General features: G+C 52.9%; 1 protein-coding gene across 1 annotated transcript; it reads right to left on the bottom strand.

The window, feature by feature from the left end:
• Positions 1 to 1,295: 1,295 nt before the first annotated feature.
• Positions 1,296 to 21,845, bottom strand: ITGB3 (integrin subunit beta 3). The gene is made up of 15 exons (XM_084222113.1): positions 21,688 to 21,845; positions 16,898 to 16,983; positions 12,575 to 12,767; positions 10,439 to 10,691; positions 9,587 to 9,749; positions 8,847 to 9,008; positions 8,596 to 8,691; positions 8,340 to 8,429; positions 7,824 to 7,958; positions 6,766 to 7,195; positions 4,384 to 4,606; positions 4,007 to 4,107; positions 3,766 to 3,885; positions 2,623 to 2,789; positions 1,296 to 1,772 (listed from the first exon to the last, which is right to left on the bottom strand). The coding sequence occupies exons 1-15, from the start codon at positions 21,743 to 21,745 to the stop codon at positions 1,704 to 1,706; spliced, it is 2,346 nt and encodes a 781-aa protein (XP_084078239.1). The 5' UTR covers positions 21,746 to 21,845; the 3' UTR covers positions 1,296 to 1,703.
• Between the last annotated feature and the right edge of the window lie 1,919 nt (positions 21,846 to 23,764).

Raw genomic sequence — 23,764 nt, 5'->3', positions numbered from 1 at the left:
GTGCCTGAATATAGTGTGGGTTGGGAGCACCTGGTAGCACGGGGCGTTTATGGGGTGTCAGAGACCCAAGCAAACAGCATGTTGCATGCTGGGGTTCACTCCTCTTGCATGGGAGTGAGGTGCTGCCAGTACCATAGTCTGCAGTGGACTTTGGCTCTCTTGTGCCCCCCAACTTGTTATTGACCCTAAGGAGGGAACCAGTAACAGAGCAGAGACCCCCATGGGGAGCCCACAGGCCTGTTTGCCCTGGTTCTGCCATCTGTCAACCCATCTCATCTCAAACAACCTCCCCTAGTTGTGCTGGGGTGTCAGGGGCTGCCCTCAGGGCAGAAACCTGGGCACAGGCTGAGGATCACACTGATAGTAGTCTGAGTGGTGTTTGGGGTGTTTTGCCTGGTTTTTGTTTGTTTGTTTGTTTGTTATTATTTTTATTTTTGTGATGTGAATCACTGGCACTCTGGTTCTGCCCATCCATCCCTGGCCCCCCCATCAGGGCTCAGCCCCAGATCCCACCCAGCACCAACTGCTGCCCCTGCTCCCACACTGCTGGGACAGGCCAGCCAGGGAGCAGGGACACAGGGCCACCACCAGCTCAGCTAACACACTGCTGGAGCCATTGGGGCCAACCCCACAATGAGAGCAAGGTCACTGTTGCTTTTTGGGCCAATTGAGGGGAATTAAGCCATGCGCTCTGGCAGGGCAGAGACCAGGCAGTAGCACTGTTACAGCCCAGCACTGCCCCTGGGACAGCTCTTTGTTTTCCTCCACAGGAACACACAGCCCCAGGCAGCAGATCATAGCCTGACCCCTGCCTGCTTTTCCTCAACCCCAAGCCACATAGAAGTCCAGGTGTGGTGCACAAAAAACACAGTAAGGCGAGAGAGGTGGCCAGGGTCAAGGGATATCAGGGGTCATGACCCTCCTGAAGCAGCTGCTTGCACATCCATGTGTGCTGTGGCATGGGGACAGCGGAGGCAGACAGGAGGAGCTCAGCACCATCCCAGGGCCTGAGCCAGGCTGCAGCTGGTACCAGCACAGCTGATGCTATACGGAATTAGCAGGTGGTATAGACTGAATGCATCGGAGGGAGCGAGGGATGGCACTGTTGTGCGGGGCACAGATTTTTACCACCCTGGGTCACAGCGACACCAGTGACATATGGCTGCAAGAAGAAAGGAGCTGTTGGGCTGCTCAAGCAGTGTCCTGAACCCCAAAGCCAGCGATGGCTCCTGCCTGCTGGCAGCTGCCCTGTCCCAAAGGAGAAAGTCCCTATGCCCAGAGGGACCAAGGCCAGTGCAGAAGGGGACTCCAAGCGGGCAGACCTTCACCAGCACGGACTGTGGAGGAGAACACAGCTCAGCATGTGGTTCAAGCAGCTGTTCCTGAAATGCCCATGGCCCGATGAGCACCAAAGAGTTCACAGATTGACAGAGATCATCCCATTTCTCTGTGTTCAGTGTATGGGGGGGCTGGTGGCTTTGCGAGCGACCTGCTGAGGTAAGGACCGAGGTTTGCCATGGAAAGCACGCCCCTGCAGTTACAGTGGGGTGACAGATAATAGGTGTTGGAGGCAGTCAGGGACTTGTTAAATCACATGCAGTCATTCACACAGGCAGACACGAACAAGCTCTTCTGTAAACTGGGTTCCAGGAGATCCCAGGGATCATCAGCTGATCCCATGGCCAGTGCTGGATGTGGCATCCTTACATGTTCCCACGGTATGTAATGTTGGTGAAGGTAGATGTGGCCTCTTTATATAAAGGGTTATGGGTCTGGAGGAAGAAAGAAGATGAAAAAGAGCATCATCACTTTGTGCTTGGCATCAGCATTTGTTCTGTTAAACATCTGGGGTAACTGAGGCACTGTCTCAGCATGGAGTGGTGGATCCCTGTCTCCACCCAAGGCTTTGGATGAGCAGTTTAATGGCTTCCCATAAGGTTTCATGGGGTAGAATAGGGAAAAGCTGCTGTGGAGGAAAAGAGAAGTAGCTCAGGAGGATAGAGACCTCTTGAAAGAGCCTCCCATCCCATCCCATCCCATCCCATCCCATCCCATCCCATCCCATCCCATCCCATCCCATCCCATCCCATCCCATCCCATCCCATCCCATCCCACATCATCCCTTCACTTTGTGGGGGGGTTAGGAGATAGAGGAGAGTTGGGGGACAGGTATCAGTGCTGTCCCAGCCCCCTCCCTTGTGCTTGGGGTTCCTCAGTGCTTTCCAGCATCCTGTGGCAGGAGGGACCTTCTGCCTCACTCATGGGATGGGAACACTGCTGTGAGCAGTGTGTATTGGGGTCATGCTGCTGACAAGTGCTTTGGATATGCTGGAGGGGGGAGAATAACCTAGGATATCTCCTATCACCTGTGCACAGCCCCTGGGACCACAGCAGGCTCAGGAAAGTGGTGTCCTGGCTGGCAGTGTCACCTTGAGTCCTGCTTGGGACACTATCCCAGGCTTTAGAGAGGAATGGGACAAGCTGGCCCTTAAGGACCATGTCATGGGACAACAGACAGCAGCTGGGCTCTCATGCCAGGAGCACTGGGATCTGGATCCCTCAAGGCAGAGGCTGTGGGATTTTGGGACTCTTGCCCAGCACACCCAATCCACTGCTCCTCACCGTGTCCCACTTGGCTCTGGCCTTCTCCTCCTCAAAATGGGCAAACTCACGGCGGTCGTGGATGGTGATGAGGAGCTTCCATATGAGCAGGGCAGCAAGGCCGATGAGCAGGATGGCACCTGTCACTGAGAGCAGGACCACCAGGACATCTGGCCCCTTTGGACAATCTGGAACAGAGATGAGGGCAGGTTGGGGGGAGCTCAGCACCCCCAGGGCAATTTAAAGCAGCTCTGGGGCTACCTGGCCATGGGTACATGGAGCTCCTTTGGTCTCAGGAGGGCATCATCCTCCTCTGCCAGCAAGCAGGAGCCTCTACCCTGAGCATGGCAGGCTCTGTGAAGGAGGATCCCGTCCATGGGGCACCCATGCCAAAATACTGGAGCACCTATCTGTAGGGTGGGGGTCTGCACCCAAGCCCGGAGCTAGACCAGGGGCATCACAGGTCCCACCTGCAGTGGGGGATGACACCAGAGACCAAGTCCTTGTGCTTGTGAAGTTTGCCCCAAACCACCAGACCACTGACACCCTGTTCCAGCCTCTGGCTGTGTGTCAACACTGAATTGGCAAATGGGGGCAGGGATATCCAGTGTGAGCCTCCGCAGCTCCTGCTTCCCCTGCACACTGCCTTGGGCCATGTGGCCACTCCAGCCTTTGCCCTGCCTCTCCTCTCCCATCTGGCTGTGGGGCTGGGAAGTGTACCCTGCCCATGGAAGACAGCTGCAGTGAGAGCTAGTGGCTGTCTTCATGGCCCTGCTTCTGAAGGATCTGTAGCCACACAGCCCCAGGCTCAGCTGAGGTCAGTGGAGACGCCGGGGCTGCTTCCCAAGAAAAATAAACCCCACAAAGTCAAACACAGGATGAAGGCAGTGGGAAGGTTGAACCCCCATCCTTGGTCTCAATGAGGGGATGAAATAACTTAGGAAATGTGATACCTGAGAGGCAGGAAATCATGGCCTGCTGGCACTAAGCAGGGGACAAAGAAGTTCTTTAATCCCTCTCAGCCCCCAGCCATGGTCCCCCATGAGCCTGGCTGGAGTGGGAGGTACAAAGGGAATTCAACATTCACCCCCCTCCCCGTTGGCACAGAAACCCAGCACAGTACATTCTGCAGCCCCCAGCCTAAGCATGGCAGCTGTGTCTTACCAGGTTCCTCGATGACATAAAGGATGGACTTGCCACTGGAGTCCTCGTAGTACTGGAACCTCATCACACAGTCATTCTCATCCTTATAGGTGCAGTTCACAGCATCCTTGCCCCTGTCACCTGCCAGAGGGAGAGGCTCAGAGTCCTCATGCTGAGGGGTGCACACACAGGGGGAAAGCATGTGGCATATGCAGTCCCCTGGATTTCCACGTATTAGGACAGGGGTTAGGGCTCCTCTTACTCAATTCCTGCACTGTCTCAATCTCGTCACGGCACATGCGGCTGCAGGACTGCTGCTCCACTAGCTTTCCCCGCTCAAACTTCTTGCATTCCACACAATCCCTGTGGAAGAGGAGGGAGGTACCATGAGCTTTTCCAGGCTCTCCTCAGGCAACTGTCACACCTTTCAGTTTCAGGTTGTGGAAATCACAGCAGTCCCAACCCTACTGGGCTGCATATAGTGAGAGCTCCTGCCACCAGTGCTGCCAGCTCCATGATGGGATATGACCCTTTTCAGCTCTATGCCAGCTCCCCTGAATTCCACTGAATATGACCTATCCAGCTCTCTGCCAGCCCACAAAAAGGTATGACCTGTCCCAGCCCTCTGCTCTTTCTCACTTTTTGATGGTGCAGGCGTCCGGGCAGGTGGGGCACTTCTCACAGGTGTCTCCGTAGGAGCCGGGCTGGGTGCACTCACAGCGGCCGCACACGCAGGAGCCATGACCGCTGCACACCAGCCCATTGCTGGACATGCAGGTGTCTGTGCGTGTGGTGCAGTTGCAGTAGTCTCCTGTCCAGTCTGAGTTGCACAGACAGTCCCCACAGCTGCACTGCCCATGGCCTGGGGACAACCAAAAGGCATCAGAACTCTTAAGTGTCTCCACAGAGCTTGTTAGCAATTTCCCATATGGATGCCTATGACCCAGAGTGGCAACTCATCCTCTTGGGCACTGCAAGGCAGACCGGCCACCTAGGACAACTCCTTTGCACTGTCCTTGGGGTGGGACAGTGCAAGGTGTGAGAAGCTCAAACCAAACCCAGACCTTCACCATGTCCCAAACATTCCTCTTATCCCACCCAAGCAAGAACAAACAACTGCATTTCAGGCTGAGCTGCCCCAGCTCCAGCAGCAGCAACTGGAGATGCTCCATCAGATCTGTTTCTGAGCAAGTCAAGTTCTTTCTGTGGCTTTGCATTTCAGATTGAATCAGGACATCTGGTCAAGGCCCCTAAGTCTGACTCCTTTCTCAGGCCTGGACCAGACAGGGAAAGCTGACTGCTGGTAAAAGCCCGACACACGTTCACTGAGACTGGTTTAGTCAGACAGGCATGCTCAAATCCTGCCAAACCCTGGAGCTATTTGGATTGTGGTTTATTTAAGCTCAAAGATGAGACACAGCAAGTGGTGGAAACACTGTGGAGCTGCAGGCGCTGACCTGTCCTGAGCCCTGAGCACAGCGGGAGGGACACGTTGGGAATGCTGCTCCCGGTGGGGGATCGGCTGGGCACTGTTCCAGCGGTGCCCTTGGAGGCACCAGCATGTGAAATAAATGTATAACCCCATTAATGAGGAACTTGGGTTGAGTCACAGGAAAATAATGCCACGCTGGGTGACAAGGCATGGAAACAGACGGTAGGTTGGGGAGAAGTGGATCAACAGGGTCAAGAGTTCAGGTTAATTAACACCCCACCCTGGCCAGGGGCAGCTCTTCATCACTGCCCTTCATCCACCCTGGGGATCTGCAGCCCTTGTTCAAACAGGAACAGGCTCCTTGAGGGCATTGACTACTCAGGGTGGGGGAAACCCAGCTGTTTCCACCTCCATTTTCAGCAGGCTGTTAAGATAAAGGATCAATCTGAGCAGCACAGAGGCAGTGTGAGTCATGAAGTTGGCCTGAGGGGCAGGTGGGATCTCAAACTCAATTTGGGGACATCAGGGAGCAAGAATGGAGTGTCTTCTGGCCCCAGGTTTCACCTCATCCAGGCTGGGCGTCAGCAGAGTGGAATCAGCTTTGGCCACTGATGTTTTCCTGGGGATTTTTGGGATTTCAGCAGGGAAGTGGTGTCTTTTTCTGGCACTCTGTTAGCAGCCACCTATCCTGGCCTTACAGAGGGAGGCTGGGGTTAGGAATGGGAGTGGCTACCCCTCTCCCATTCCCCCTCAAATCAGTTTTGGGGCGCTCTGCTCCTCGAGACGATGTGCCACAGTTTCATGCCTCATTCCTACGCTACGCACTGTCATCTCTCTCACATCCCTTAAATACGTGAGATGGGCAGAGCACTGCAATTCACTCAGACCTGCAGTGTTTAATGGAGATGTGGGTGGAAGGAACCTTACATGAAGGTTCCTGGTAGGTAAGAGGCCCTGGCATATCAGGACATTTGGAACTGCTGTTGGGATGGGGTTTCTGCAGGAGGGCTTCTTCCTTGGGAGGAGAACCAGAGAACCCAAGGACCTGGTCCTCTCTTCCAGTACTGAGAGCAGGTGGAATGGAGAGGGGGAATCTGGGAGCATGTGGAAGAGATGAATATTCAGGAGGGGAGATGCTGTAAGGCCAGTAAGGAGGGAGGATTTAATTCCCCAACACTTTTGCCAATATGAAGTCTTCCAGAACTGGGTGGAGGATAAAACCCACCTCTCCCCACCCTTCCCACTCCACCCTAGGGTTTCCTCCTGCAGAGCAGTACTTCTGATATGTTTGAGCTGTATGGTTCAAGCAAGGTCCCTGCCCTGTACACCCCAGAGCTGCTTCACTTGGTCCCCATCAGCCCCACCAGACCTCCTTTTTAACCTTCTAGTCCATCCCCACTCCCAGCTCTCAGGCACAGGAGGTGATATCAGTGGCCAAAAAGGTAGTAATTCTCCTTGCATCACTTCAGACCAGGGCTGGTGCAGGGAGATTCATGGCTGAACAAGTCAGAAGTGGGGACAACTCACAGGACAAGCCACAAAATGACTGGATCTCAGGCAGCCTAAACAACCCCAAGCCCAGCACTCACCCGAGCACATCTGGCCCTTGAAGCGAACACAGGAAAAGTCGTCGCACTCGCAGTACTTGCCCGTCACCTTCCCGAAGTCACTGCTGTGGCACACGCACTGCCCGCAGATGCACTCGCCACGCTGGCTGCACAGGGGCTGGCCTGGCCGGGGGCTGCAGTTGTCCTGCTGGGAGGGGTTGTACTCCTCCTCTGAGCACTCGCAGTGGGAGCCCAGGCGCCCGGGGTTGCAGCGGCACACGCCGCACTCCAGAGTGCCATTGCCATGGCTGCAGGACAGGCTGTTGATCTCGGCATGGCTCTCACAGGAGCACTCGCAGTCGAACTTCACCACCACCGTCAGGCTGTCCTTGAAGCCCACAGGTTTGATGGTGAAGGATTTCTGCTGCTCCTGGGGGCAGCCCCGCACTTTGGCCTCGATACTGAAGCTCACCTGGAGGGCAAAGGTGTGTGTCTGGATGTCAGTACCTGCTCCAGTCCATGCCCCAGCTTAAGGAGCTGAGAAATGGGAGCCACCAGGTCTCTTTGGGCTCATCAAAGCTTATCAAAGCTGTCCCAGCACAATGTGGGCTAGATAATGTGCTTGCCACAGTAACCAGGAAAATTTTAGGTTCGATATTAGGAAAAATTTCTTCACTGAGAGGTTTGTCAGGGTCTGGCACCGGCTGCCCAGGGAAGAAGTAGAATCATTGCCCTGGAAGTGTTCAAAAACCTGTAGATATGGCGCTTAGGGACATGGTTTACTGGTGGACTTGTCAGACATCAGTCAGTGGTTGGACTTGATGGTCTTAGAGGGCTTTTCAAGCCCAAATGATTCCAGGTTCCCATGCCCTGTGGTCACCAGCCCAGGCTGAGCTAGAGAGATCACAGTCTGCATCCAGCAGATTCTCCTCCTTTCACTCACCCTGCTAGGACCTCTCTCTCTACTGCTGAGATTCCAGGGTCTGTGTCAACTGGGAGGTCATGGGACAAGAAGATGGTGCTGGTGCAGAGCAAGAGATGACCTGGCAGTGCTGCTATGTAGAGGGGAGAAAAGCCAAACCCATGAGTGGGATCCTCACCGTGTCCCCGATCTTGAGCCCCATGCAAGACTTGAGCCCAGGGATGACCTCATCGTTGAGGCAGGTGGCATTGAAGGTCAGGGACAGCTCTTCAGGGAGGTCACGCACCTCCAGCTCCACTTTGGATCGGATTTTCTAGGGAAGGAGAGAGGACTGATGAAGACACAGGCTGGGCAGGGCTTAGCCCTGGTGGGGTCTTCCCCTGCCCCCAGCACCACAGTGGTGTTCCCATGCACATGGGAAAGGAGCCAAGTGCCGCAAGTGTTTCTCAAGCCTCAGCTGTGTCATTCTCTACAGGGAAAAGTTTTCAAGGCAGGAAAGGACAGGCAGTGAACACAGTGATCTCCCACCCTTGGGGTGCCTACACACATTGGTGGAAGCAGATGCTCACAGCTGTTCCAAGGAGGATGCTTGGGACTGGGGGAGCTGACAAATCTGTGGGTTGTTGGCAGTGGGAAGCCATGGCTGTTTCATTATGAAGAGTGCTGTTGTGGGGCCATCACACTGCACACTCACCCCATAGGAGTCCACTATGAGCTGCAGGACGTTGCTGGAGTCTCTGGACAAGGTGCCCACGGTTGTGCCTGGGATCAGCTCGCTGTAGTTCTGTAGGAGTATCATAAACAAGGTCTGTTTGTTATGGGTAAATGTGCCAATGGCTGGGTGAAACCCTGTCCAGGAACATGGGAGCTTTGGTAGGACAGACCACCAAGCCATGTCCAGCCACCCATGGCCCACCAGATCCCCAGGAGGGTGGCTTTGCAGCTGGTACCTGGTAGAGGCCAACAACTGTATCTGTCACAGCAAAGATCAAGTTGATGTTCTTCTGTGAGAGTTTCTCAGTCATCAGGCCCAGAGAAGGATAGTCCTGGGGAAGAGGAGAGCTATAGCCTAGGAACATGTAAAGCCTCCCACCTTGGTCCCCATCATGCTCTCCCGCCATGGCTGAAACACCTTTCCCATCCCATGGGGACCCAAGACGTGCTCTGGGCTCCACAACCCCATGCCTGGGTCAGGCTTTACCAGTTTGGTGGTGGCAGAGTAGAAATTATCCTTGTCGATGTGGCACTGGGCATCATTGGGCTGCACAATGCCAGCCAGCCGCCCATCCAGTGCGATGTGGGTCTTGGCGTCCGTGGTGAAGACGAGCAGATGGGAAGCATCATTCCTCCAGCCAATTTTTTCCTGCAGTGAAAGGCAGCTCCCAGTCATGTGTCAGCACAGGCTGAGGGCAGCCCCATGTGCCAGCACCCTACTGCTGCCTTTGTGCCAGGGGGTCATGGCTTGGCCGTAGAAACCAACCTCTGCATAGGAAAGCAAGGCAATTGCTCTCGCAGGGAAGTGCTGTGGGAGTCTGGAAGGGGGGCATGGGCTGCTTGCAGGTGAAAGATGAGTTTATTTGGTTAGAGTGTTAATCACCGTGGCTAATGACTCAGGGATGCAAGATCTCCAGCAAAACCAAGGTGAAGGCACAGGAAGTGTTGTCCCTTCTGGACTGGTCACTGCAGGGCTGATATTGGATTGTTCTCGAGCACCTGCTCTGCTCCTCTCCCCTACCATGATCCCATGAGAATCCTGCTCTTCCCTTGACTATTGGGCTGGAAATGTCTCACTTGAATGTTCACCTTCTCCAGAAATCAGTCATACAACAACTCAACAAGGTTTATGATCATGTCTGGGAAGAATTGATTGGTCCCTGCCAACCCGCCTTGCCCAGTCTGGTGACCCTGTCCTGACCCCAGCCAGGCTTTCCTGCCCCTTACATCACACACGGTGGCCTGGATGATGGCATCGAAGCCACCCTCAGGAGCATCACGGTTCCGGGAGACACTCTGCTTCCGCACCTCCTCGTTGAAGCGAGTCACCTCATCCGTGAGTGACAGGACGTGTTTGTACCCAAACATGGGCAGGCAAGTTTCCCCGATCCTGTAGGAGGAGAGCACTCAGGGCACAGGGCTCATCGGGCTCTTCTAGCTCCCATCCCTGCCCTACAGCCATCCCACATCCCATGGTACTGCCCAGGATGTGCTGGAGGGACCCCCCAAGAGCCTGAGGCTGATGAAGAACCTTTTAAATAAAATGAATGTTGTAGGGATGCTGGGCTCAGGTCAGCTCCCAGCCTCAGTCCTGCTGGAATTTTTAGGAGTCATTTTCTTCCAGCCTCAACATTTCTTTTGAAAACATGATGCAATTTTTTTCCCTCAAGAGCTTTCCCTTGATAATGATATTTCTAATTTAGACCTGCTCCTCCTCCCTGTGTCAGCAGAACACAGATTGCACTGAGGTTTAAACCCTGTACAGAATCAGGCACCCACTTTCTCCACTCCCCTCTTTTCCTCCCAGGCTCAACTGCCTACCCCCCTCCTAGTAGCACAGAGGAACAGGGAATGGGGATGAATTCAGTTCCTAACACCTCTGCCACTCCTTCCTCCTCACACTCTTTCCCTGTTCCAGCCTGTTGTCTTTCCCTTGGGAGACAACCTTTCAAGAACCTCCCAAACACAGGTCCTTTCTATGGGCTGCAGTTCTTCACCAACTGATGTGGATTTCAGCCACATTGCAGTGGTGTCCCATCCACTTCTGGCCCTTACAGGACTCCCTCAGACTGGACTTACTCATAGCAAGGGTTCTTGATGGCTTCTGGAGGAGATATGTACATGTAGGGGGAAATGGGTTTATCCACAAAGGCCCCGAAGCCGATGCGTAGGTTGCTGGTGAGCTTATGCATCTCACTGGCCAATTTTGTGCCCAGGTTCTGAATGTTCCTCAGATCATCCTTCATTGAGTTAGACAGGTCCATGAGGTAGTAGATGTCCACAGGGTAATCTTCCACTTGACGCACTTGCACATGAAAGACCTGGGAGTCATCTGCAAAGTGACAGGGCAGGAGAGTGAGATCTCGTCTCCTGGAAGGGGGAGGGGGGCTCACCACAGGATTAGGGAGGAGGGGTCAGCAGGAACCCAAGGAGATGGTTAAAGCTTCTCGGAGTAGAACATCACCCTTAGACAGAGGGGCAAAGCCCTTAGTCAGGGGCTTGCATAGGAGATGCGCTGTGTACCCCTTGGAAGTATCCAAGGCCAGGTTGGATTGAACTTGGAGCAGCCTGGGATAGTGGAAAGTGTCCCTGCCCTTGGCAGGGAGTGGAACAGCATTGTCTTCAAGGTTCCTTTCAACCCCAAAACCATTTTGGAATTCTATGGCAGATGGGGGTTATATCTCCTGTTCTCCTAAACTCTCAGTGCTGGGACATGAGCAGATCTTCCTGTCCAGGGTTGACCTCTCAAGATATCCTACAGGAACAGCTGGATGGAGTGAGGGAAACCCCCAGTGTGTGGGCAGCAGGTGTTAAAGGGATCACGTGGCAGGCTGCAAGACTTCTTTGGACTTCTCTGAGCTTCCAAGGACTCTGACCATTTTCTGCACTCTCCCCCATCCCTGTTCCTTTCCTCTCCTCTTGGGTCTCCTAGTCCCTTCTGAGAAAATTTTTATGAAACATTTTCCATTGAAACAAAAACCTTAGAAAGAACCTTCTGGGAAACATCCCAGTTTTGATGACTTTTGCACATTAAAAAAAAAAAAAAGCTGAAAACACTTAGGGTTGACCTTTTCTTTTTCCCTTTTTAAGAGACACAGGTTCTTTCTTCTGATCTTTGAAATGGTTTCTTTGAAACATAACCCAGGGCACAGCTGCAGCCTTGTTGGAGCAGCTCACATGTTGAGAAGAAAAGGCCTTAACTGAGCTTAAGTTATTATTGTTTTTACATTTCTGTCTAAATCTCCATGCCATGTTCTTACAGGATGAAGAAAATTTCAACATTTATGACAGCCCGAAAAGCTCCATCCCCTCTCCAGTTGTGCTGGGAGGCAGGGGTCCCATTTTTGTGCTTAGAAAGCATTTGTTTGTCCTCACTGAGCTGAAACCATGAAGATTCTGAGCTTGTGGAACATGAGCTGTGACCTGTCCTGCTTGTATCCTTTGTGATTTGGTATTGGTTCATGAGTCAAGGCAGATGACTTATGCCAAACTTTCTTGGTTCGGCAGAGATGGCATCAAGCTGGGGGTCTCTCCTCTTTATTCCAAAGAACAGGGATTTGCAGCACTCAGAGCAGCAAACTCCCCTTCCTTCTGACAACAACCTTTAGAGCTAGAGAACAAGGGCCGCTTAGAAGCTCCATCTCTCAATTGCGGGGGGATTCCTCTGCCTGCTGTCCTTCCAATGGGGCAGGACTCCTCCTGCCCATGCCCAGGGATGTGCACAGAGGTCATGTGTTCTATAGTTTTGCCTCCTGCCTGGCATCCTTGAAACTCCTGGATGCTGGCAATTGGCTCCAGCCTGCCTGGCTGAGCAGAGCCTGGGATATTACAGGGATCTGGTGGCAGCCCAACCCTAATAGCTGCTCTGCGGCTTGTTAGATATGAGCTGACTTCCACCCAGTCATTCTGAGCACAGCAGCACTGCCTCAGGTCTGAACAGCTTTATAAAACACTCCATGTGTTGAAGTCACATCCTATCCTGCCCCTCAAATACCTCAGGACTGAGGCAAGAGAACAAACACTGCGATCAGAGAGCTCAGCTGCCCACCAGAGATGTTCTGGAGGATTCTGTGCTGCTGGCAGCCTGGCCTTGTCCCTGAAGGACACGAGACCACCTTGGCCAGTGAGGCAGAGTGAAGGCTCACTCAGTGCCTGAGCCCTTTGGGTTATTCCCACTGCATGTCCCCCTTCCTACAGCAGTCTGGGGGCTCTTACCTGGCCGCAGGTTCAGCTGTATTCTCTGGGGGCTCATCTGGGTGGTGGTGGACCCCCCCGAGCCCTTGTTGCTGAGGGGCCGGTCCTCCAGGATGGTGACACTGCTGCTGGGGGACTCGATGTGGTCCTGCCCGCAGCCGTTGTGCAGGAGGTTGGCACGCAGGTCACAGCGAGGGGTCGACTGCGCCCAGACCTGCGGGGGATGCACACAGTCAGGAGCCTCCCAGGACTATGCTGGGAGAAGGAGAAAGGCCCCCACCTTTAGCCTGGAGAATCCCTGCTTTATCACCCCCAACTCCAGAAAAGGATTAAAGGCTTCTTGGGGCACACAGTCTCTTGCCTGAGGAAGGCAGCAGACAGGGGATTTGGGATCAGCAACTCCTGCAGGAGCCCATCAGCGCTTGCCAAGGAATGACGGATAACACATCCCTGCCAACCTCCTCCTGACTCCTAGCAGCTGGAGCCTTAGGTCTGGGTTTTGGCAGAGCTGAAAGGAAATCCTGTCTCTCTGGGATGGCTGGAGGAGGGTGTGGCAGGATGTGAACATGGCAAGCTGGGTAGAAGCAGTATGGGACTTTTAAAATTATTTATTACTTTGACAAAAGACAAATCACCTTTCCCCCCATTTTTCCAACATGGGCCCTTAGAAATCCTGCCATGAGCAAGAAGTGTGTCCACTGTGGGTAAGCTCATTGCACAGAGCAGTGCTCAGTTCCTGTCTGGAAGTGGATCAGACTTATCACCAGCTCTCCAGCTTCCTAATGGATGGAGCTGACTGGGGGAAGGAGCACCAAAAAAGGAGTGAAAGAGTCCAAAGGCACTGTGGCTGCGGGAGAAGCCTTGAAGAGCCTGTCAGGGGTAGGAAGCACAAAGTGTGGAGTCATGGTGAGCTTCAGCCTTGTCCCTCCTTTCCTAGAAAGCTTCTGGTTCCTCGTCCTTATCACAGAACATTCAGGAGCGTTCCTACTCCTTTGGTTGCTTATGAAGACAAATATAGGAAGAATTTCTCTCCCAGCCCAACACTGCTGTGATCTGCTGCCTCATGTTCCTGCTCAGGGAGCACCCGCCCTCCCCTCCAAAGGAATTCTGTCTCTCCCTCCCTCAGCCCAAATCTTTCTATATTAGAGTCCTCCAGCAGAGGACCACCACAGCCTCTCCCCGCAGCAAAGGGAGGTGGCACAAATCCTGGTGGAGCTGGTTCAGTGCCCTCCCTGCTCCTGGGATGCTGGAATCCACTGCTGAGCTTTCTAGTGCTAGAGAAGTTCCAATGCAGGATATCAACTGCCCTGAACTGGGTTCAGGCTGGTTGAACCCAGGGATGAATTTGTATGTTTTATGCAAATGAGTAGAAAAACACAAGTGGTGTCAGGAGGTCCTGGCTGGCCCACAGCCCTCTGGAAACTGTGGCCAAGCGATAGCCAAAAAACACATCAGCAGGCGTGGTGTTCCTACCCTGCCCCCGCCTGGGCAGCGTGCTGACAAGACAGGAGGACGAGTCATGCCTCCAAATTAGCTCCCTCACACCCACCCACCCATAAGCTTGCTCAACAGGGCTCCCTGCTGTGGGATGGGGTGGCTGGTTCACTCCAGATCCCATCAATCATCATGTACATTCCTGTCCCAGTCATGGAAATCACTGGAAAAATATGTGGGCAAAAAGCATGCTGGGCAGGTGGGTTTTAACCGTGGTGCTCAGTGATACCTGGAGATCGTAGGGAGCTCCCAGGACCTCAGAGGCCTCATGGCACCTTATGGGATTAGCAGCATCATTCCTGCTGTGAGATTTCCATGGAGAAGCTGTTTAACTCCAGGGCTGCATCCTTCCCCTTTCTTTGGAGTCCTAAATATAGTGACTGACTGAAGACTTACAAGAGCCTCCCCAACAACAAAAACTACCGCAAAAGTGGGACATTTGGCTACAAGGCCCTGGCAGCCCCCAGTCTGTTTTTGACCCTGGGCTCTGCCACTTTGCTGACACAACACCTGGGGCACAGCCCTAGTTAGGGGTGACCTGGAGGCAGCCCAAGCTTGCTGGTAACAAACTCACAGCACAGGGATTTCATCCATGAGAAACCCATTCCCTGTCAGCACAGCCCTGATGGCACCAGCTCCCTACAGGGAGATGTGTGCACCCTCTCTATCCCAGCCATCCCACAGCCCTTCCCAGACACACTCGCCAGCTCTCCCTGCCCTGTCCCACTGCAGAGCGGACATCTCCTCACACTCCCTTCAGAATGGGAAACCTGATTATTTTATCCCAATCACTGCCTCCAGAGCTGATTAGTGAGGGCAGGGTCAGACAGGGCTTTGGCAGAGCCAGTTCCATCCCTGAGCTCCCAGGGCGGAAGCCTGTGGGAACTTGCGTATTCCCCAGGGCATCTCTGTTTTCATCTTGGACACAACCACATGCAGCATCAGCTTCTCTGCAGGACAGGTCTTGGGAGTGCTCAGAGCACAGACACCTCCACAAATTAAGCTAAAACCTTCCAGCAGCTTCTCTGAAATCCAAATCTGGTCCAGTCTAGCCTCCAAGAGACCCAGAGTGGGTGAAATTTTGGGTGGGTGAGACCCTGAAGGATCTGTCACAATAATCTCCAAAGGGATTTTAGAGATTTGTCTCAGTGTTACAGCTTGGCTGGCTTTTTCCAAAAAAGCAGATGAGAACATCTATTTATTGGTAAGAGTGGTCAAGGTTTCTGAAAAATAAATAAAACTCAACTCTGCTCTGCATCAATGCTCGGGGGGGTCAGTGATCACAAGAAACCACAATGAAATGCTTCTCCAATCCAAAACCAGGATGGAGCAGGAGTAAATCATCACCCTAGGCTCCTTGGGAAGGCAGTGTGAGTGGAAAAGGGCTGTAGTGGGAGCAGAAGGAGCACAAATATGGGCACTGTCCCTTTAAAAACAGGGGGGGTACAGTATCAGAACCCTCCCCCACCCTAGGGAAATTAAACAAACCCGCAGAAAAAAGCCTCATTTGCTAAATTAAGACAATGTGGTCCAGATGTTGGAGGCAGAGTTGCTGAGCAGAGTGCACAGCCCAGCTCTCCAGGGGCTGGGTCTAGCAGCAGGATGGCTCCCTCACTCTTGCCTGGGAGCACAGCTCAGAGCAGCACTGGAAATATTTCCTTTTTTGGAAACCTTTGCTGTTCTGGAGGAAAAAAAACCCATCATGGCTGCCTCTGCACCATCAAGCCATCAGTGCAGCCCAGGATCAGTGGCTGGGAAGGAAGAGCCCAGCCCAGCCACCATTCCCTCTCGGAGGGGGGAATGGAGAGGGAAGCCAGGCCCCTTATCAAGCTGCATGTTTCAGCCACGCCTTGCAGGAGATAAGATGGGCACAAACATCTTTATTCATGCCACATGCCAAACATCAGATCTGATGAGCACAGCAAGCCAGAGGCCTCCCCTCCAGATATGCATTGACCCCAAAGCATTAGATAATTGCTGGCATGATCCAGCGCTTCCAGCTTGGATCCTTTTTTCAGGTCTTTTCCAAGTCCCAGAGGGCATTATGGGCACAGTTGCAGCTGATAGAAGTGGGTCTTCAGGGATAGAGGAGGAGAAAGCAAGGAAAGCCTTGAAGGTTTCATCACCTCTCCCCATCCCCATCACCTCCCTCCCTTGTCTCTGCCCCGGGGGTTCCTCTCCTATTCCCTTGGGAAACTCCCTCCTCTTACCCAGTGGATTAACCCCCAGGGCAGCATTTTTTGGAGGACAATGTGGCAGATCTGCTTGGCTCTCACCTACCCAAACAGGATGAGAGCCACAGCTCAGCACTCCCATCCACTTCAGCTTAGTAACCAAAAACAGGCACCTTGTCTTCTCCCCTTATTTCTAATGAAAAAGGCTTTTAAACCCAGCCTTTAACTTCTGATGAGTATTTCAAATTCCTCCTTGCAGACCTTCCAGGCCCCCTTCCCTTCTCACCCCTTCCAGGAATTAGGGTCCTTCAGCCAGTGCTTTACAACAGGTTTTCAAGAAGCAAACCAAAAGCAAACCAAGTTTTTAAATGTACATTATTTGAAAGATAAAGTAAATTCCTAGTGGTAACACCACAATTTCCCAGCCAGCTCAATGTAGCTGCCACTAACACACCCAGATAAGGGGCATACTTTTGGAGCAGGGCAGAAGCAGTGCCCACTGACCAAGTGCCTTGAGCAGAGGTTCTGAACCAGGTGCCACCAAGGAATCTGCTTAGATACAGTGGGAACAGATGGAGACTGAGCTTGTGGCTGTAACCTAGACTTATCCCAAAGATTTTTCCTTCCTTTACATCTCCTGCCCTTCTCAGGGCCCTGCTCAGCCCCCAGCTCTTACCTCAGCAGAGCACCAGGCACAGAGGGGACTGACAGCCAGGCACTGCTTGCAGGAGTTCACCCCACGGGTGGTGCAGATGTTGCCCCCTGAAACAGCAAAACAGAGCAATTACAGCCCACAGAACCCAAACTCACATGTGTGCTCAGCCACCAGCTTCTGAGCAGCCAAAACCCCACCAGTGCCCTTCTCTATCCCTTTTCCCACCTGCAAACCCTGGATGTTGCCTCCTTGCTCTCTCCAGCCTGGTATGAGCTGGGCTTTATCTTGCCCAAGGCTGAGCATCATTCCCTACCTGCCAGTTCCTCAACGGGTCCTCTCACCCTGCAGCATCACATGGGTATTGGAGTGAAGCCCCCTGGCAGGGAGTTCATGTATCCTTGCAGACACTCCTGCAGACGCCTTGGGGCAGCAGGAGTGGAAAGGGTGAATTCCCAAGGGTGCATGCTGGTACCCACAGCCCTGCCAAGGATTGTCTGCCTCTTCCCATCACCTTGACCCAGGGTGGTTGTTGACACCTTGAGCAGACACTAAACTCAGTGGCTGGTCTTGGCTTGGCTTCAAATCCAGGGAAAGGAGGGGAGTGAAAGGGCACAAGTGCAGAAATGTGCTGGTGGTGGTTGGCACCAATGTGCCAGGAGAGCTTGGGCTCTGTCAGTGGCTGTGGGGACTCTGGGAGATTCCTGCTGCTACCAGTCCTGAAGGTCAGAGGCTGGTGAGCCTGTGGGGGAGAATTAAAGGGCCACAAAATGCCTGTGGAGCCCAGGGGCAGGAGGAGCTCCTCTGACACAGAACAGAGTGGGTGGCCCTGTGGTTTCTGCTGCCAACGGCCGATGTGACAAGTGGCTGGGACACCGCTGCCGTGGCGTCACCCTTGGCTCTTCCTCCCTCCCAGGCACAAGCACCTTGGCAGTTTTAGGATTCCCTGGGCAGAGAAAACTGCAGCCAAGTACCCACTTGGCTGGGACACACCGCAGCCTGGGAAGCCTGGGAGATGCTGGCAGGGAGCAGTGGGCACTAGGGCCTCCCCCTCTGCCCTATGTGCCCCCATGGTTGTCCAGGGCTATCTGAGCAGTGTCCCACAACGACAGGAAATGGAACACAAAGCAGAAAGAGGAAATGGTGAAACAACATCATCAGATCTTTGAGAACCACAACCACAGCACCGTGCACTCCTGCCTGCTGGCATGTAGCCAGGGAGTGTACACATGTTCACACCTGTGTGTGTCTATTTGAGAGTGGTGTCCCAGGCTATGCCTGTCCCAGGGGCCAGCAGCTGCTTGGGGATGTGCCCCAGAGCATCCCCATCGCACCTCTGACACCTGCAGTTCCCACTTGTCCCAGACTAAACTGAAGGCTGAGCCCAAGTGCCTTGCTTAGCACCAGTTCTGGGGCGGCACCCACGCCCAGAGCTCTCATCATACCCTGAAAGACCCGGCTCCATGTGAGGATGAGACAGATTTTAAATGTAACATTGCCCAGAAGAGTGACAGGTTGTTCTCCAGTGCTTCCTGCACCTCAGCAATGTGCCAGCAGCAACACTGATCCTTGGGTGGACAGGGCTAGGAAGAGGGAAGGCAAAGGGCTCTCTGAAACCAACAACAACACCACCTCCCATGACTCTTGCTGGCTCCTGCTGTGTCCATGTGAAATCCCTCCTGCCCTGCCAAGTGCCAGTGGCTGCAGCCAGAGCACGTGCCATGGATTTGTGCTGTGCCGTGCAGCTGGGCGCCAGCTCAGCCCTCTGGGAAGTAAGGAGGCACTGCCCAGACAGCCCTCAGGGATGGGACAGCCCTGGCAGCTCCAGGTGCTCTGGACTAAATCCTCAGAGCTGCCAACCCCGGGGCCACTTGCCTGAACACAGAAATAGCTTCCAAATCTGCAGGTCCCTGGGGAGCCCTGGTGCTTTGATACGTGCACCAGGATGACAGCCCTTTGTTCAGGGATGGGGAGAGGTGCCAAGTGCCCACCTGCCACAAGCCAGGGGTATCCCTGCTTTCCACTCTTACATTCCTCATGTAGTGGCCATGTCTAGCTGCTGGCTTATAACTGTTGTTGCTCAGCTCTGCTCAGGCAGTTACAGCACTGAGTGCCACCAGCAACACTCCTGGTCCAGGCTCCTGTTTAATGCCAGTGTGGGTTTTGTCCCCTCATGGTGGGTTTTATCTGGTTTAGTCACCTGGCCCTGCCCTAGCACCCACCTTGCTGGGGAAGGGCATGTCTATGGGGACTCTGGGGCATGAGACTCACCAGTCCAAATCCTTCCTCAAACAGGTTTTCCCTGTGACTTGACCCGGTTCCTCAGCCACTCCCTGCCTCTCCTTCTGCTGCCACCCCAAAGCCCAGGGGTTCCTTTATCTCGTGTCCCCTCTCTTTGCTGGGGATGTAAATCCAGTCTTCTGGTGGATTTTGGAATGAGGGCCATAGACCTAGGCAGAGCACTGTCATGGCTGGGGAGCTGCACATGGGATCAGGTGGGGCTACAGCTGGGAAGTCCCTGTGGGAGGCATGCTGCCATTCCCAAGGCGGCCCTGTCTGATGTCACATCATGTCACCGTGCCATTGCTGGTGGCTTTGCCTGGAGGGTCCCTGGAGGTCTGTATCTGGTCCCAGACACACACAGCCCTGTGCTCCCTATGATGTCCACCACTCCATGACCAAGATACTTTGCTGGGGATGGAGGACCTTTCCCTTTTTGGAACAAATCTCCAGCACTGTACAGGGCCATTCTTGGCTGCATTTCCATGGGGCTGGATGGAGCAGGGCCTGGGCAGTTATGACCATCCAAACATGAGGCTGGTCCTGCTGTGAGCAGACAACTGCACACCCCCACCATGGGGAAGTGTTCCTTTTTTGGCATTTCCAGCACTGGTTGCATGGCTGGATACAGGGATGCAGTGTTGGGAGAGTTTTGTGGGAGCAGGGACCTTGTGAGGATGTGGGAACAAAAGCACAGATGGGTGGAAGTGGAGGATGTGGAGGAGGTAGAGGATGTGAAAGATGGGGAGGATGCTGCAGCTAGAGTCCTCTCAGGTTTTGGCCCTGTGAGTGCCTGGCAGTCCTTTCCAGACTCGGACACTACCTGGCTGTGAGCAGGTCAACACCATCCCAGTACAGCCTATACTAAGAAATTCTGTGTTTTTTAGTGACTTTTTTTCCCCATCTTTGGAGCTTCTTTCCCTAGCCATAAAAACTAATAAATCCAAGTACAAAACTCTTGTTTCTAAACTGTGATAGCAGCTGCTCTCACACAATGAGCTGATCCTAAAGACTCCAATTTTTGAAAAAAAAAGAAATCCTGAAATACAAGGAAATGGGAGATAAACTGCTCATAATGATAGGAACCACCCACCTGGGGCAGGGCAGAGCTGTGGTCCTGAGAGAGGTGAAAGCAAGTAATCCCAGACTGGTTTGGATTGGAAGTGACCTTAAAGCCCATCCAGTTCCACCCCCTGCCATGAGCAGGAACACCTTTCACTAGACCAAGTCGTTCCAAGCCCCATCAAGCCTGGGACTGAATTTAGGGAATTCAATGAAATTCCCAGACGTTCCATGTCTCTGAAACACCCCAGACGTCTGTGGCTCAGCATCACCCTGTCCTGACTGGAGAAAATTACTCAGTCCCAGTCTGCAATCAGAGTAACCTCCGAGTGGTGCAGGAGCGGCCACACTTTGTTTTCCCCCTCTGCCAAACTGAGCAAGAATGAGCACAGAGAAAACCTGATATAGACATTTGAGGAAACTTGATAAAGGTACAAACCACATCCTCTCCAGCCTTTCCATTGACTAAGTGATAAGGATCTGGACTTTCTTGGCAGATCCCCACTCTACCATTCTGGGGGTGTTTTTCTTTCAAGCCTCTCCCTTCCTGCCAGCATCTTCCTGGGAATGGGATGCCCCAAACTGAGCACAGGCACCAGAGATATGTGCACAGCCCCAAATTGCAGCTCTATGAACTCAAACTCTTGCAGGGGTTATCCCATGTCGGGTACTAATGACAGCTCCATCCGGCAGCAGATCAGAGCCTCAGGCTGTTCCTGGGAATTCACTAAAGTCTAGAATTCTTTAGACAGAACAATGTTGCCCCAAACCCCAAGTCTGGCCGTGAAAACAATGTGACCGATTTATAAATCACCATACTGCAGTTTCTAGATTTCCTTTGAGGCCTAGTCACTAGGAACACACCTGGGGAGGAGATAGTGCTTTTCCGGGCTTTTCTGTACTTCTGACATTGGAAAACTTTTTAAAAATACAAACTACACTTATCCTGAGATCATATGATGCCAGAAATCAGATATCTTAAAGAAAAGCATAAAAAAACCCACGAGAAAAATAACACAGGACAGCAATGTTGACATAAATGGCCCCCACCCCCCCTAAAATGTACTGACACAGGAAGGAATTACCTGACGTGATTTCTCCCAGTGAATTGCCCAAGTCACACCAAAGTCCTTGCATTACAAACCAGTAACCAGAGCCAAACACAGAGTAGGTAGATCCAGTAAGATCTACCACATCCAGTAAGAATAACCCACCAAAGTATCTCTTGACTCTATAACATCCCTGAGAAGTTCCTAGCCCAGACGCAGACGAAGCCCAACCGGCCTGAGCAGCGCTTCCTACGTAGGAATGCGCTGCAGTTCAGGCTGCCAGCTCCCCCTCCGGGTGATTTTCCCATGAAATCGCAGACCCTGGGAATGCAGAAAGGATTTGTCCTAGGATTTGTAGAAGTAACAGGCAACATCTTCACTAAATGGCTACAAGCAGTGACAGGAGCGACAGAGTAAACCTACCCCAGCTGCCAGCAGCGCAGAGCAGGAGGATCCCGAGGGTTACGGGGAGTTGATCCATCTTCTCTGAGCCCCGGGCTGGGGGGACTGCTCGGACCGGCCCCTCCACGAGTGATGGGCAGCGGCCCCGGAGTAACTGGAGGCTTTTAGCGGCTGAGATGAATCACAGGGCTGGGTGAATGACACACATGGCGAAGGGGCGGCCGGAGGAAACTGCTGCCTCGTCACTTCGGAGTCCGGAGTGTCCCCGCCCGGTCTGCCGCCAGCTCCTTATGAGGTTTTCTTTCACTCTCTCGGCTTAAACAAGGACCTAATAAACCCTGGCAGCGAGTCCTCCCTCGGCACTGGTGACCTGCAGCCCCGGGGCTCGTCTCATAGGCTCTTTCCCATAGGCTCTTCCGCCTGACTTTAATTCCTTACAAAACCTTGCTCACTCCTTCCTTTTATTAACTCTTGAAAGGCAGCTGGTTTTAAACCCCGTGTGAGCTGCTGGAGTTCAAGGATTTAGGGAGAAATAGAGCAAATACACACTAATACGGAAGTGTGTGTTCTCAGCTCCCTCACCAGAGAGGGAATATCCCTGCTAAAGCAGAGCTGGGAGCTGAGGGGGACCCAGCCAGGAAGTGCACTTGATGGAACCAGCAGTTTGGATATAAACCTGGACATCTCAAAGGGAGGGAAGCTCAGCTTGGGGTCACATAATTTGGACCTTATTTTCTTCTCGCTTGTATTGTTTTTTCCTTTTGTGTCCTCAGGAATTGATCCTGTGCTGAACAAATCCAGGGATTGGGATCTGCATAAGGACTGCACCCACTAAAAACATCAGAACTGCCTGTGGGTGTCTCTCAAAGGTGTTTTATAAACCTTTTGTTCCCCTGCAATACCAGGGTCATAGTCAGAGCTGGGGAAACTGCGGCACTTGGAATACACGTTGGGAGCAAAAGGGAGAGAAGGGCTGGAGTAATTTCCCTGGGATGCTCTCTCCCACTGGGTGACAAGGGTTGGGGACAATAATGACACAGCCCTGGGTCAAGACAACCCAGCACACAGAAATACCAAGCTGTGGAATATAAGTTTTTGTGGGTGCCAATAGCTGCAGCCACATCCTGGAGATGCTGGAGGCTACAGATGCACAGAGCTATACAAGAGCCATGGCCTCATGCTGGGAGATGGGGATAACAGCACTTGCCCCAGACCTGGCAGCTGTACACAAGAGGTAAGTTTTTGTGAAAATGAAGTAGAAATATAGACTCTTCCTAAGGACCTGGGGACTTTCCTTGGCTTTAAAAGAAGTTTTGTCACCTCTTTGCTTCTCCACACCGTCCCACCAATCTTGAGGATCCTGCTGTCCTCCTCAATGGGGATCATTGTCCATCTGGGATCCAACTCCCTTCCTAGGGCTGGTTAATGAAGATTTGGCAAAGGGGACTAGTAGAAGCCCATTAACCCTCATGCAGTATCAAATAGGGATGTACCTTGGCTGACACATCAATACAAACCCCAAAACTGTTTTTGGGCATCTCTAATCTTGCCCTGCTTCAGATCCTGGAGCCGTATCTCACTGCAGACCCCATTAGCCAGTTTTAGGGCATCCAAATTCCTTATTTTCCTGCCTGGACATGCTGCCTATATGGCCTTTCCTGTCATGTGGGGCTTTCTGCCCACAGAGTTGCCTGTCCCCATGTGCTGCGCTGTGTCATCCTGTGACTGAGTGTTTCATGGAAAGGAAGATTAGTCTTAACTGTCTGGAGAGGACAGTTGGCATCCTGTTTGGCTCTGCACACCCCCAGACCCAACCTGCCATCCATGTCCCAGGCCCTCTTCATCAGGGACTCACCCTGCCCAGCACCTGGCTACTCAAACTGGCAAGTGCTGCTGCTCCCAAAGGACATGTTGCTCTGTGTGTCCTGGAATCCCCTGCCCAGTGTGGGCTGTGATACTTTCAGTATGGTGCAAAAACGCTAAAGAAAAAGGGAAAAGTCTCAAAATGAAGTATTTGACCAGCTTTCACCTTGCTGGGTTGGTCCTGTCTGAGGACAAGGATGGAATTAACTCAGTCCAAGATGTTTGGGTGGAATTT

The sequence above is a fragment of the Fringilla coelebs genome, assembly GCF_963513975.1.
Source record: "Fringilla coelebs genome assembly, chromosome: 27".
Classification (NCBI taxonomy): domain Eukaryota; kingdom Metazoa; phylum Chordata; class Aves; order Passeriformes; family Fringillidae; genus Fringilla; species Fringilla coelebs.
The sequence above is the reverse complement of the archived record's forward strand: the minus strand, read 5'-3'. Positions and strand labels throughout refer to the sequence as shown.

What these genes read in the sequence shown, in the direction of transcription:
- ITGB3 (XM_084222113.1), bottom strand. Translation starts at nt 21,745, where the DNA reads ATGGATCAACTCCCCGTAACCCTCGGGATCCTCCTGCTCTGCGCTGCT. An exon ending in CAGTTGTTGGCCTCTACCAG is followed by an intron (nt 8,430 to 8,595) that starts GTACCAGCTGCA and finishes ATACTCCTACAG; the next exon opens with AACTACAGCGAGCTGATCCC. An exon ending in TTATGTCATCGAGGAACCTG is followed by an intron (nt 2,790 to 3,765) that starts GTAAGACACAGC and finishes TCTCTGTTCCAG; the next exon opens with ATTGTCCAAAGGGGCCAGAT.